This window comes from Bufo gargarizans, chromosome 2 (assembly GCF_014858855.1).
Source record: "Bufo gargarizans isolate SCDJY-AF-19 chromosome 2, ASM1485885v1, whole genome shotgun sequence".
NCBI classification, from domain to species: domain Eukaryota; kingdom Metazoa; phylum Chordata; class Amphibia; order Anura; family Bufonidae; genus Bufo; species Bufo gargarizans.
In genome coordinates, this window is record NC_058081.1 from 179,214,384 (window position 1) to 179,228,285 (window position 13,902).

Here is a 13,902-nt window from a genome sequence, read left to right on the forward strand (position 1 = left end):
AGAACTGAACTGCGTATTCCAGTTGAGGCCGCACCAACACTTTGTATAGTGCCAATATTACATCCCTGTCCCGAGAGTCCATACCTCTTTTAATACAAGACAAAATTCTGTTGGCCTTAGAGGCAGCTGACTTGCATTGCATGCTGTTATTTAGTCAATGATCTACTGATACACCCAGATCCTTCTCAACAAGTGACTCTCCCAGTTTTACTTCCCCTAAGGCATATGCTGCATGCAGATTATCAGCCCCCAATTGCATAACTTTACATTTATCTATGTTGAACCTCATTTGCCAAGTGGAGGCCCAAACAGTAAGTTTGTCAACATATTAAAGAGAGTCTTTCACCTAAAATGACCATTATACACCACAAACATCATGATATCCATTACATTCCCCATATTATAATCTTACCTTTCATATTGCTGTCCGTCGCCTATTCTCTCTTAAAAACGCTTTTAATCCATATGCTAATTAGGTTCTGAAGGTGCCCAGGGGCGGCGTTTATGCGGCCGGTGCCCAAGCTCCACGGCGCTGTTCAAATCAAACCCCTCCCCTTTCACCCCTCTGGCCCGCCCTCGGTTCTTGAGATACCATCCTCCACTCAATGACAGATCCGGCGCCTGCGCCTGCGCACTCCATTACCCACTAGGGCAGAGGCAGCAGAGCGTTTAATCCGCATGCGCTGGCCCGATCTAGCCGGCGGAAGTACCAAAATATCGGGATGTACGGGCCGGCGCATGCGCATTAAACGCTCTGCTGCCTCTGCCCTAGTGGGTAATGGAGTGCGCAGGCGCCGGATCTGTCATTGACTGGAGGATGGTATCTCAAGAACCAAGGGCGGGCCAGAGGGGTGAAAGGGGAGGGGTTTGATTTGAACAGCGCCGTGGAGCCTGGGCACCGGCCGCATAAATGCCGCCCCTGGGCACCTTCAGAACCTAATTAGCATATGGATTAAAAGCGTTTTTAAGAGAGAATAGGCGATGGACAGCAATATGAAAGGTAAGATTATAATATGGGGAATGTAATGGATATCATGATGTTTGTGGTGTATAATGGTCATTTTAGGTGAAAGACTCCCTTTAAGTAATATAGTAAAAGTCAGCTTGTAACTTATTCTTATCTTCCATAGACTGTACCGTATAAAATTTTTTGGTGTCATCTGCAAAAATAGAAACAGTACTATTAATCCCATGCGCTATGTCATTAATAAATAAGTTAAATAATAGCAGACGGGGCTGCTCTTTTCAGGGCAATGACTCCGTATTCGGAGGTCATCAGGGTATACTAGCCTTGTTAGCGCACACTAAGGTCAGTTGTACGGCCAGGTGTGAAATTTATTGATTAACTTCGCATGGTGAAAACCACATCGAGCGACTGTCCATCAAGCTCTGTCCACCTCCATTCCCACCTTGTGCAGATTCATCTTACCGGTAACTTGATCCATTTATATCATACTGGTTATTTTTATCCCGGCTTTGGGGTGATTTGATTTTATCACAAGACACGGAGGCTCCTATTGCTATAACTTCCTTTACTGTTACCATAGCAGCAAAGAATGAACATGTCAATCATAAATTAAAACCAAAGCAACCGACTCCTCCCCACCATCCCAGCATATAATGACTCCACACTCTGGGATCATTCTCTTTCTTTGCTGCTACCTGGCAGATAAGTACCCTATATGATATGTCTTACTGTATGCTATTTTGCGTCTTAGGGGCATTGCTTGCTGTTTACTTTTGTCCAGGTTGCCTCCTGGTTCTGTTCCCCCTTAGCATTGTGTTACTGCGGTCGTTTTAATTTACCCCCTTTTTTTGGACTGGTGCCTTTGTCCACCTTTTCCCACTACCTGTCCCCCTATTTAGCCATCTTTCGATTCGGTTCCCTGTCAGGGCTCACCGTGAGGCGGTTCTGTTTCCCGGGCTTGCGCCTGTCTGGCCGGCCGAATTCTCGCGATTCACGGTATTTCGGCCGCCATCTTAGGCCTCCCTGTATCTCCGCTCCGGCCGAGGTCTCGCGATCCACGAGACTTCGGCCGCCATCTTACGCCTCCCTGTTCTGTTTTTCCCCGCGATCTCGTGGGATTTAGGCCGCTCGCTGCGTTTTTTCCTCAGTGACCCTCGGCGTCTTGCACCGGAGCTGTCGCGTCTTCCCCACGCTCCCTCTGGTTTTCCCCTGTGCTGATACTTCGGTGATTGTGTAACCCCCTGCGCTCACTATCGCTTGCTCTGTTCCTTCAGGCCCTCATTAGTCTCTTTTTCTTTCTTTTCCTAGGTCTACTGTGTTATCCTTGGTGGTCTGGGGTGAATTACTCCTACCATCACTCCTCATGTCTCGCCGTAGTACTTCTTCTACCCCTAGGCAGGGTGTCTCTACTACCCCTCCTAACCCTTCCACAGTCGTTAACCGCGTTGATGATTCCTCACAGGAGGTGCAAAACGCTGCGCTGCAGCAGTCCATTTCAAATGCGATCATGGCTGCGATGGGCTCTATGTCCTCGGCGCTTTCACAGTCGATCTCCCAGGCCCTGTGCGCTCAGCCCGCTCTGTCCACTCAGGACCCAGCTACGGACCTTAACAGGCCGTCTGCCTCCAGAACCTCTGTGACCGATGGTGATCCATCACGTGACCACGCGGTTGTCCCGCGAAAAAGAGCCTGCACGCGACAGGCAGAACACTCTCGCGCTTGGAAAACGGCCAGGACATTACCTGAGCCAATGTCTGATTCAGATAAGGAATCGATTGAGGAGGCACGGTACGAGTCTCACTATGACTCAGTGGAGGAGCTCGAGGATATTGAGGTTGACCCTCTAGATTTATTACCTGACCCCGTGCCGCACGCACCCACGGTTAGTGGGCAAGAGGGACAGTCTGCCCCAGGCGACCTCCTGGTAGATTCCCTGGGTACCCCCCTTTTTAATCCCGAGGAGCTCCATCATCCTCGCTCCGCGGAATGACTGCCGGCCACCCATGTGGCTCAGTATTTGAATTAAAAAATCTGCGCTCCTTTAAGTAAGGAATCCCGCAACAAATTGCGGGCGGAATGCCCTCGTCCTCTGATTCCCAATAAGGTGTGTGAAACACCGACCGTGGATCCTAAGATGGTCCAGTTCCTGACCAAGACTAGGTTTAATCCAAAAAAAGGGCTACACTCGGCTCTGCGGGCTGTTCAGGATAAGCTCCTGGATATCATGGGACCCCTGGCCAGGATCTTCGACATGGCGGAGTCCGCCAAGGCAGAGGGCAGATCTGTAGACCCCATTGAATTGGGAGGATGGGTCCAGAGGGCCATATGCATTGCCGGCAATGTGAATACCTCTTTGGCCATTGAAAGACGGAAGTCTATTTTGATGAAGGTGGAGCCGAAACTCTCCAACCTTGCGTTGTCTGAGGCGGGCAAGGATGCCCAAGGTCTTCTGTTCGGGGACTCCTTCATAAAGGAATTGGGCAGATATGTCAGAGCTTTCACGGCTCTAGACAAAGCTCAGACATCCATGAAAAGAGTGTTTAACACCCGTTTCTCCAGTAGGGCCGGCAGCTCTAGGGGCCGTCTGTCCGGCCGGTCCGATTTCCATTCCCGAGGCACGGGAAGAGGCTCCTTCAACTATAGATCCTCGCTCCAGGATCCCAGACACCAGCCTTCCTTCTTCCCCTCCCGGGGCGCTTCGGGACGTTCCAGGAATTTCCATGGAGCTCCCTCCTATCGCCGACCAGTCGGTAAGTACTTACCCCGTTCTTCCGTTGTGTTCTTCAACAGATTGTGTCGGGGGCAGACTCCGTTTCTTTTTCAATGCCTGGTCCGAGATCACCTCAGACCGGTGGGTACTGGACACCATAAGAGGTTTCACAATAGACTTGGTAGCCCCCCCAAGTCTTCTGCCTGCCCCCCACCCCTTTCCATTGACCGGCGTGCTGCGGCAGCACTTACACAAGGAACTGAGGGAATTAGTCCACAAACAAGCTATAGAGCGCACTACCCCTCACACCACTGGCGTGATCAGCAATATGTTCCTGGTGCAGAAGAAAGGTGGTCAGATGCGCCCAGTTATCAATTTAAAATCCCTCAACACTCTAGTGCAATATCGCCACTTCAAGATGGAAGGCATCCATCTTTTGCGGGACATGCTCCTTCCGGGCGATTGGATGGTCAAACTCGACCTCAAGGATGCATATCTCACGGTCCCGGTGGCTCCTCAGTCCAGGGATCTGCTTCGTTTTCGTTGGGGAGACCAAATATGGCGCTTCACTTGCCTGCCGTTCGGCCTCTCGTCCGCCCCTTGGTGTTTCACCAAGGTGATGAAGCCTGTGGTCACTTGGCTCCGCAGCAGAGGGGTGTGCATGATAATTTATCTCGACGATATTCTTATCATGGCACGAACTCCGTCCCTTCTCCGCAAACACCTGTCCATGACCGCCAATCTCCTCTCGGGACTGGGTTTTATTATAAACCAGGAGAAATCTTGTCTCACTCCGTCAACGTCGATGGAGTTCCTGGGTTTCAGGATAGACTCCTCTTCCCTGACACTTCATCTCCCTCTGTCCAAGGTCCGATCAATTCGCAAGGAATTGCGGCATGCGCTTCTTCTGCCACTGTTGTCCCTTCGACACTTGGCACGCCTAATAGGACTCCTGGCGTCTTCTATCCAGGCCATATTCCCGGCCCCCTTACACTATCGGGCCCTCCAGAGGCTCAAGATTGCCCATCTCCGGACCGGGGCCACGTACTCAGATATGATCACGCTGGACCCCGAAACGAGGGACGAACTACAGTGGTGGATCCAGAACCTTTCGGTCTGGAATGGCAAAGCACTGTTCGGTCTGCTACCGGACTTGATCATAGAATCGGACGCCAGTTTGCGCGGATGGGGAGCACATTGCAATGGGATCTCCACCGGAGGCCCCTGGTCTTCTGAGGAGTCTCGCTTCCATATCAACGGTCTGGAGTTGCTGGCAGGGTCTTTGGCGATTCGCAGTTTCGCCAATGGCACGGTCACGACCTGTATCAGGCTCCGGATGGACAACGTGTCCGCGGTCCGATACGTCAACGGGATGGGCGGAACACGTTCCTCGGTTCTGACCTACTTGGCGCAGGACTTTTGGGAGTTCTGTCTCACCAGAGGTATCGTAGTGATAGCGGAGCATCTCCCCGGCCTCCACAATGTGTTGGCGGACTGGAATTCACGTTACTTTTCGGATTCCAGCGATTGGAACTTAGCCGAGGAGGTATTCCTTGCCTTGTCATCTCGTTGGGGTCCTCCTTCGGTGGATTTATTTGCGAACCGTTTGAACGCCCAAATACCCAGGTTCTTCAGCTGGCGGCCGGATCCTCTGGCGGAGGCGGTGGACACGTTCCTGCAACATTGGGGGGGAGCGTTGATGTACGCTTTCCCTCCATTTGCTTTGATCCCTCGGGTTCTCCTTCAAGTCCAGCGCCAGGCGGCGGAGTTGGTCTTAGTCCTACCTCTGTGGCGATCTCAGCCTTGGTTCCCTCTAGTCTTGGACCTGTTGGTGGAGCCCCCTCTTCTCCTTCCGGATCTTTCTTTTCTGCTACGGGACCCGATGGGGGAGTCTCACCCCCTTATTCGAGCAGGGTTACTTCGCCTTCTCGCTTGCAGGATCTCGGGTGTTCCGGCTCGCTGTCTGGAGTTTCGGACACAACTGTTTTCCTACTGGAAAACGCATGGGCCCCCAGTAGCAGACGGGCTTATAGAGCCGCCTGGGACGCTTGGGCTCGTTGGTGCGGAGAGCACAATCTGGATCCCGTTCGAGCTCCTGTAGTTTCGGTGTTGTCATTTTTGTCCTCCTTGTATGATTCCGGTAAGGCTTATCGTACAATTAATCTTTACAGATCTGCAATATCCTCTAGGCACGAGGGTTTTGAGGGTTGTCCTGCGGGACAACATACTCTGGTTTGTCGCTTGTTGAAGGGCTCTCGTCTGTCTCGGCCTCCCAGACCTCGTTTCTCGGCAACTTGGGATGTGGGGTTGGTTTTGAACTTTTTGTCCTCTTGGTCGTCGTCTAATGACCAGTTGTCCCTTCGCCAGTTATCGGCGAAGTTGGTTACGCTATTGTGCCTCATTTCCTGTAAGAGGGTTTCTGATGTCCGAGCTCTGGACTACGATGCACGGTCTTTTACTCCAGAGGGAATTTCCAGACGTACTAAGACGAACATCCGTTCAGTCTCTTACCCTGCCTTTAGACAGTCCCCGCAACTTTGTCCGGTTGCATGCTTACAGGAGTATGAATCTCGCACGGCTTCCCTGCGTGTCCCTGCTTTCCCTAATCTGTTTATCTCGTTTAGGAGACCCTATGCTCCTGTCTCCAGCGTGACCCTGTCACGCTGGGTTAAGGAGATTTTGGGCCTGGCGGGTATTGACACCAATATCTTTACAGCTCATTCTGGCCGCAGTGCTTCCGCTACCTCTATGTCGGTCTCGGGGGCCCGTCTGGAGGATGTTATGCGTTTAGCGGATTGGTCCAGGTTTTCCACTTTTCGTGAGTTTTATTTTCGTCCCGCGACACATGCTTTTAATTCGGTCATATCTCAGCTTTAAACTAGCAATAGGAGCCTCCGTGTCTTGTGATAAAATTTCATGATTTTCCTATTCCATGACGTAAAGTCATGATTTTATTAAAGACACGGAGGCGAGTATTGCCCACCCTTCCCACCCTTGCTAGAGTTGTCTTAGTGTGGATTTGTTGTCCTTTGCTATGTTTATGCCTTTGGTTTTCTGTACTATTTATTCTGAATTAGAATTTAGGTGTTGGATTACTCGTTCCATTACCTTGTGTTTCTATCTCAGTTTTGTTTTTCATCCTACAGGTTGAGAGTTTGTTTTCTCTGCACTTCCGGTTCAGAGTGCGGTGTTGGTTTCGTTATGCCATCGAAGTCCGTTTTTCCTTCTGTTGAGGAGTTTGGTTCTGATGTTCAAGTCGGTCGGCGGTGGTCCAGGCTGTTCGGTTTCCAGAGAGTTCTGCAGTTGGAGTAGCTGCTCAAAGAAAGAGGATGATCCCAGAGTGTGGAGTCATTATATGCTGGGATGGTGGGGAGGAGTCGGTTGCTATGGTTTTCATTTATGATTGACATGTTCATTCTTTGCTGCTATGGTAACAGTAAAGGAAGTTATAGCAATACTCGCCTCCGTGTCTTTAATAAAATCATGACTTTACGTCATGGAATAGGAAAATCATGAAATTTTTGTTTGTTTTGTTTTGGATTGGGGCTATTCTTTAGGGAGTTTGCATTTCACTCCTTTTTTTATCCATGATGAATTAAAAGTTATGTTTTACAATAGACTACTGCTCTCCCCTTTAAGACATTAAAGGGAACCTGTCATCAACTTTATTCTGCCCATACTAACGGCAGTATAAAGTAGAGACCGGTGAGTTGATTTCAGAGGTCTGTCATTTATAAGTAAAAAGTAAGAGGTTGCCGAGAACCAACATCACAATTATTGCAGACTGGGCCTGGATAAGAGTCACGGCCACCTGAGAAGAGTCCTGGTTATTCATGAATTCCTGCTCTCCCTGCCCACCTGCTGATGACTGACAGTCTTCTACCTAGTTTTCTCCCTTTCTGTCTAGGAGAGAACGGCCAATCATCAGCAGATGGGCGGGAGAGCAGGAGATTAGGAATAACCAGGACTCTTCTTAAGTAGATTTGATTATTTTCAAGACCTGGGCTGCAATGATTATGATGCTGGTTCTCAGCAAGCACTTACTTTTAGCTCATGAGTGACACACCGCTGAAATCAGCATTTCTGTCACTATTTTATGCTGCCCTCAGTGAGGTCAGCATATAGTTGATGACAGGTTGCCTTTAAATAATAGGGGACCCAGCACAGAACCTTGGGGTACACCACTTATAACCGGGGACCATTCAGAGTAGGAATCATTGACCACAGCTCTTTGGATACGATCATGAATCCAATTTTCAATCCAATTACAAATTATATTTTTTAAACCAATAGACCTTAAATTATGTAGTCTGAACAGCAATAGTGGTTAACTGACTTTTGTTCAGTTTTTTAGGTAAATTAGACTATAACTTGATTGTTTTTCTAATTCTTGATTCATTAGGGTTAAAGGGGTATTTTTCAAAGTTTTTTTTTCTTTCTTGTGATGTACGTGAAGAATATGTCACACATTGCACTCAATAATAACACAATATTCTTCCTCTAGTGGCAGCTCCAGGTACCAAACATGTTATCTTTCATATTTATATCTGTGCAAAGGATTTGGAGCTTCAAGCTATAGCTTCTATAGAGATATATTTAGAAATTAATAAGCGCACAGGGGGAATTTACTATCCATTTGAAACTGAATTCTGGTGAAAAAAGTGGCAAATTTTAGCTCACACCATTGTTGCACAAACCTTTTGTGGCTTTTTGTGATTTTACGCTACTCTTGGCACCCTTTAAACAATGGGTGGGAAGGTGGGCATGGGTGACTATGTACATTAGATGCATGCCAGATTTACAAACTGTGACTTTTTTAATAGTAGACAAAGAAGACACAAAACTGACTCAAAGCAAAAACTGACTTAAAAAATTCCACTCAAGATAAATTGCCCCCAGAAGTTTATACCTAAAAGCATGATGATAAAATATCAATATAAAGCTTCACCTTAACACAATTTTCCAGGGTATAGATCAGGGGTAGGCAACCTCCGGCACTCCAGGTGTTGGGAAACTACAACTCCCAGCATACATACTTACTCTGTTCTTCTCCGAACCCCCATAGAAATGAATGGAGCATGCTGGGAATTGTAGTTTCACAGCAGCTGGAGTGCCGAAGGTTGCTGACCGCTGGTATAGATATTTGTGGCCTATCCTTAGAATAGGTCATCAATAACAAATTGGGATGGGGGGGGGGGGTCCAACACCTGGAACCTATGCCAATCAGTCTGTTCTTCCAGTAGCTGCTGCAAACTGCTGTTAGGTAGGGGTGATGGCCGGGAATCTGACCCATACCAATCTGAAGACCTACACTTTAAGGAAAACTACTGCTTTAGAGATGATCTAGTAAGATCACATATTTTCTGCCTTTTATCATTTGCAGCTGTACAAGATTTATACAAGTTATCTCATGTAATATGTATCTGCATAGTAGATATATAAACTTCTTGACTAAGGTGAGGGAGAAAGCAAAATGTAATACCAAATAGTATGTTAATACTAAACAAAGAAAATATATTCAAAAGCCAGTACGAAGTAATTATTGCAAATTCAGCTTACAATTCCATTCTGCACACTGAAGCCCAATTGGTATTTCAGATCGGGTCTCTTGATAAGGACAGTGGTGACAGGTGGGCAGCTGACAATATTTAGTTTCAGTTGCGTTTGATTCTTAAGACCCTGCAAAAGACATGACCAAAGTAAGCTGCCATCAATCATAAATTACAATCTGCTAAAGTCTTGACACATAAAAATGAAGAAAACAAGAGTCATCATAAGCTCATGAAAAGATAAAGCTAAAGGGGTCGGATAAGTACCATTTCTGTCTGTGGGTAGAGGTTGCTTTGGGCTGAGCTGCAATACCAGGCACAGCCCACGGACAGGAGTGGTCGTTTTGATAGACATAAACAGTGGATACTGTTTTATAATCTGATACATACAAAGCCAGAACTTTGGGTAGACTACTCAGCAATCTCCACATCGTCATATGTTAAAATCAGAAAATCTCCTACAGAGCTTATATCAATGTTCCCTTATGCTGTCTGCTAGCCCATAATAACTCATGGGGCAAAATCCAGGTGAGTCTTGCAAACATTTCTAAGGAAGACATAGCTAACATCTGATATACTCATGCTGTGGATGAGAGAGCTAATGATGGGAAACGTGTTGAGGTAAACAAGCTGATTCCTCTTATATAGTATGGCCCACATTTACTAATGTAATTAACTGATGCACCTAGAAACCTCGGGTGCATTTTTGATACAATTCGGTGCATCCAGTTTTTGAAAAATCCATGGTGTCTAGCTCACCTAGGGAGTATTGCTTAAGGTCGAGAAAAGGTTGTGACTTAGTGGGAAAGGGATGTAGCCCCTATAACATTTTGTGTCGTTCATAGAGTGAAAATGTTGCTAGCGCTTGCCGATAAATGATGGTTTCTGGGCAGCAGATCGTGCTGCCCAGAAACAATGCAGCTGTATGAGGATGAGCGATGGCAATAGCAATCCCTTGTCCTCACACTGTGAAGGAGATTGCTGTATGTAGCTTCTAGTGGCCCTGTGTAAATCCACCTTGAGTCACTGTGAAAGATCTGGTGCAGGTCCAGACAGCCTATCTAAGGTTATTGCCCCTATGTGTCCAAACACAGAAACTTCTGCACCTACATAGGGATTTTAGCACTGTGGAAGATTTTAAAGAAAAACTAACGCTACTTTCACACTAGCATTTCTATTTTCCCGTATTGAGATTCGTCATAGGGTCTCAATACCAGAAAAATGCCTCCGTTTTGTCCCCATTCATTGTCAATGGGGACAAAACGTAACTGAACAGAACAGAATGCTCCAAAATGCATTCCGTTCCGTTTGGTTGCTTTCTCATGCCGGAGAGAAAACCGCAGCGTGCTGCTGTTTTCTTTCCGTCATGGGATGCGGAGCAAAACACAATCTGACACAACAGAAAACGTATCCGTCCCCCATTGACTTTCAATAAAGTTCATGATGGATCCATCTTGGCTATGTTAAAGATAATACAACCGGATCCATTCAGAATGGATGTAGATGGCTGTATTATCAGTAACGGAAGTGTTTTTGCTGATCCATGATGGATCCAGCAAAAATGCTAGTGTGAAAGTAGCCTAAACTTTTGAGTAAGTTTAGTAAAATTTTAGATATCCCTAACACCCTTAGGCTCCTTTCACACTAGCGTTCGCTGGTCCGCTCGTGAGCTCCGTTTGAAGGAGCTCACGAGCGGACCCGAACGCAGCCGTCCAGCCCTGATGCAGTCTGAATGGAGCGGATCCGCTCAGACTGCATCAGTCTGGCGGCGTTCAGCCTCCGCTCCGCTCCCCTCCGCACGGACAGGCGGACAGCTGAACGCTGCTTGCAGCGTTCGGGTGTCCGCCTGGCCGTGCGGAGGCGTGCGGATCCGTGCGGATCCGTCCAGACTTACAATGAAAGTCAATGGGGACGGATCCGTTTGAAGATGCCACAATGTGGCTCAATCTTCAAGCGGATCCGTCCCCCATTGACTTTACATTGAAAGTCTGGACGGATCCGTCCGAGGCTATTTTCACACTTAGCTTTTTTTTTTCCATTTTAATGCAGACGGATCCGTTCTGAACGGAGCCTCCGTCTGCATTATTATGAGCGGATCCGTTCAGAACGGATCCGCCCGAACGCTAGTGTGAAAGTAGCCTAATAAAACTTTTTCTAATATACTTTATTAAAGGCTTTTCTATTTTTATTAGACATTTCCCTACTTAAAGCGCACCATTTCCTGTGCGCTTAAAACTGACATTTCTGTACACCTCAACCCTGTACCCATGTGCTATGCCAGGATTAGCTGAGTGGAGCGGGCTCCTGCTTTACTAAGCTAAGAGCTGACACAGTCCTGATGAAGTTCTCTTAGCTTAACGGAGCAGGAGCCTGCTCCGCTCAGCTAATCCTGGCCTAGTACATGGGTATAGGGTACCTATGTGCTATGCCAGGAGTTTGTAAACCTCCATGGGGCACAGGCAGGAGCAGCACTCCTGCCTGTACTGACGGCTTATGCGGCCCCATTCATAAAATGTCTACAGCCCAGTTTAAAGTGCACAGTGAATGGTGCGCTTTAGGGGGTGGAAACTGTAATGAAAATACAAAGTGCCTTAATAAAGTATATTAGAAAAACTATTATTAGGGCATTAGAAATTTTACTTAAAAGTTTAGTTACTCTTTAAATTCTGCATCGCTATATTCCCTATGCATACACTCGTGTTTTGGTGTACTTATTGCCGTTGATGGTGCCAATAGACAAAAATAAATCACAGTAAAACTAACTCTAAAGCTTTTTTCATCAAATAAAAGTACAGTGAAATCTCTTTGAGACGTTCACTTAAGACTTCATTGAACAGTGATCTTCTATGGCTAGGTAGTGGGTCCCATTTTTTGAATTTGGGGTCCTATGAATGATACTTACGCCTCTGCATAAAATCTACCATATTTTGTAACTACTGTGGGGTTTCGCTCTGGTAGATAGGGTAAGCGGAGGCAGTACAGAGGCAAAATACAAGTTCTTAACGCAAAACTTCAGTGTTTATTCACACTTGAGGCAAATGCACAAAACAATGCATTTCTTTTCAGTCTTGGCGTTTACTTCACACACAATGGAAAGTACATTTTGTTGTTACTTCACACAAATTGAAAAGTTCGTATAAGACAAGTAACTTTGATGTCAATTCTGCCTCCAGCAGTCCACGGCAGGCTTTAGGGGGCCTGTTTCCTCGGCCCATGGGTCTCAGCCCTCCAACCTGGCACCAAGGCTCAGATCCCAACACAGAGATCCTGCTGCTGAGCCCAGCTGCCTATTTAAGGACAGCCAGGTGCTGTCTAAAACCCGGACCGGCAATTAAAATCAAGTCCAGTATTTGACCCCACCTGGCTGCAAATCAGCCCAGCAGCACACGCTGGGAGGAAAATACCTGTTTTGCCAGACCATTACCCTCACTGTGTCACACTATGTATTCATGTATTGTCATCCAAGTATTCTTTTATTACATCATGATTTGTAACTAGGAATCGTATTGTGATTTTTCATTCTTTATACAGTATATGAATGGAAAGCCATTCTACTGGGAATCCTGAGCAGATATATCAAATAGCCATTTAGGTCAGCCTCTGTTTCTCACTAATCTTATGTATCAGGCTGCAGAGAGCATTTTATCAATGTTCTAATCTTCCATGGCTGTACTTTCTGCTTAATTCAAAGAGCAGATAAGGCAAAGGGATGGTACAGCATGATATATCACTTTTATTATAGCAGAATAAATGGAAGCAACAACAAGTTTATAAAGAAACTACCTACTTCCTATTACTGACCTGAGCCATATTTTTGCAATACCCCATTAACTTAGCTCCAGTTTGGTTAAGGACTCACTACTCATGAAACAAGCTTAATACAATTTTGCAACATGTTAGGCTACTTTCACACTAGCGTTGTTTTAATCCGGCGTTCAATTCCGACACTGGAACTGCCCGCCGGATCCGGAAAAACGTGTGAAAACGGATTACATTTGAATCCTGATCAGGCTTTCGATCACAATGGAAAAATGCATTGAAAAAAACGGATCCGCCATTTATGGACTTTAACTTTTTTTTCACATTTTTCGGGTTTAACATGGAAAAGCCGGATCCGTTTTGACTGAACACACGGGGCCGGATCCGGCGTTAATGCAAGTCAATGGGAAAAAAGCCTGATCAGGCGTTCAGTCAAAGTGTTCAGGCTTTTTGGCCGGAGGTAAAAATACTGCATGCTACGTTTTTCTGAAAAGCCTTATCAGTCAAAAAGACTGAACAGAAGACATCCTGATGCATCCTGAAGGACGGACTCTCCATTCAGAATGCATTAGGATAAAACTGATCAGTTCTTTTCCGGATTTGAGCCCCTAGGACGGAACTCAGCGCCGGAAAAGAAAAACGCTAGTGTGAAAGTACCCTTAGCAAAACCCTCGAGAGGCTGCAATTCATATCACAGCCACTGGGTGGCCGTAACTAGATTAATATAGTGTAGATATCTTGTGACAGAATATCTGGACATCGTGTTTAAAAAAAAAAAAAAAATGGTAATCGCGTGCCACACGTCTCCTGATATGTTGAGCCAAGAAGAAAGGTAAGGAAGGACACAGTTGTCTACAGCTAGGCATCTCTGTGTACAATGCTACACAAAAAATGTAATGATAGCAGGCTTGCCCAAT

The 13,902-nt window shown here is 46.5% G+C and overlaps 1 protein-coding gene across 2 annotated transcripts in view; it reads right to left on the reverse strand.

Annotated features, from left to right (window-relative positions):
• APBA2 (amyloid beta precursor protein binding family A member 2) overlaps positions 1-13,902 on the reverse strand; it is a 413,133-nt gene that overhangs the window by 61,751 nt on the left and 337,480 nt on the right. For both annotated transcript variants that reach the window (XM_044283308.1, XM_044283307.1), the window contains one exon: positions 9,237-9,356. In XM_044283308.1, the coding sequence (XP_044139243.1) occupies positions 9,237-9,356 (120 nt within the window). The remainder of the gene's footprint in view (positions 1-9,236; positions 9,357-13,902) is intronic.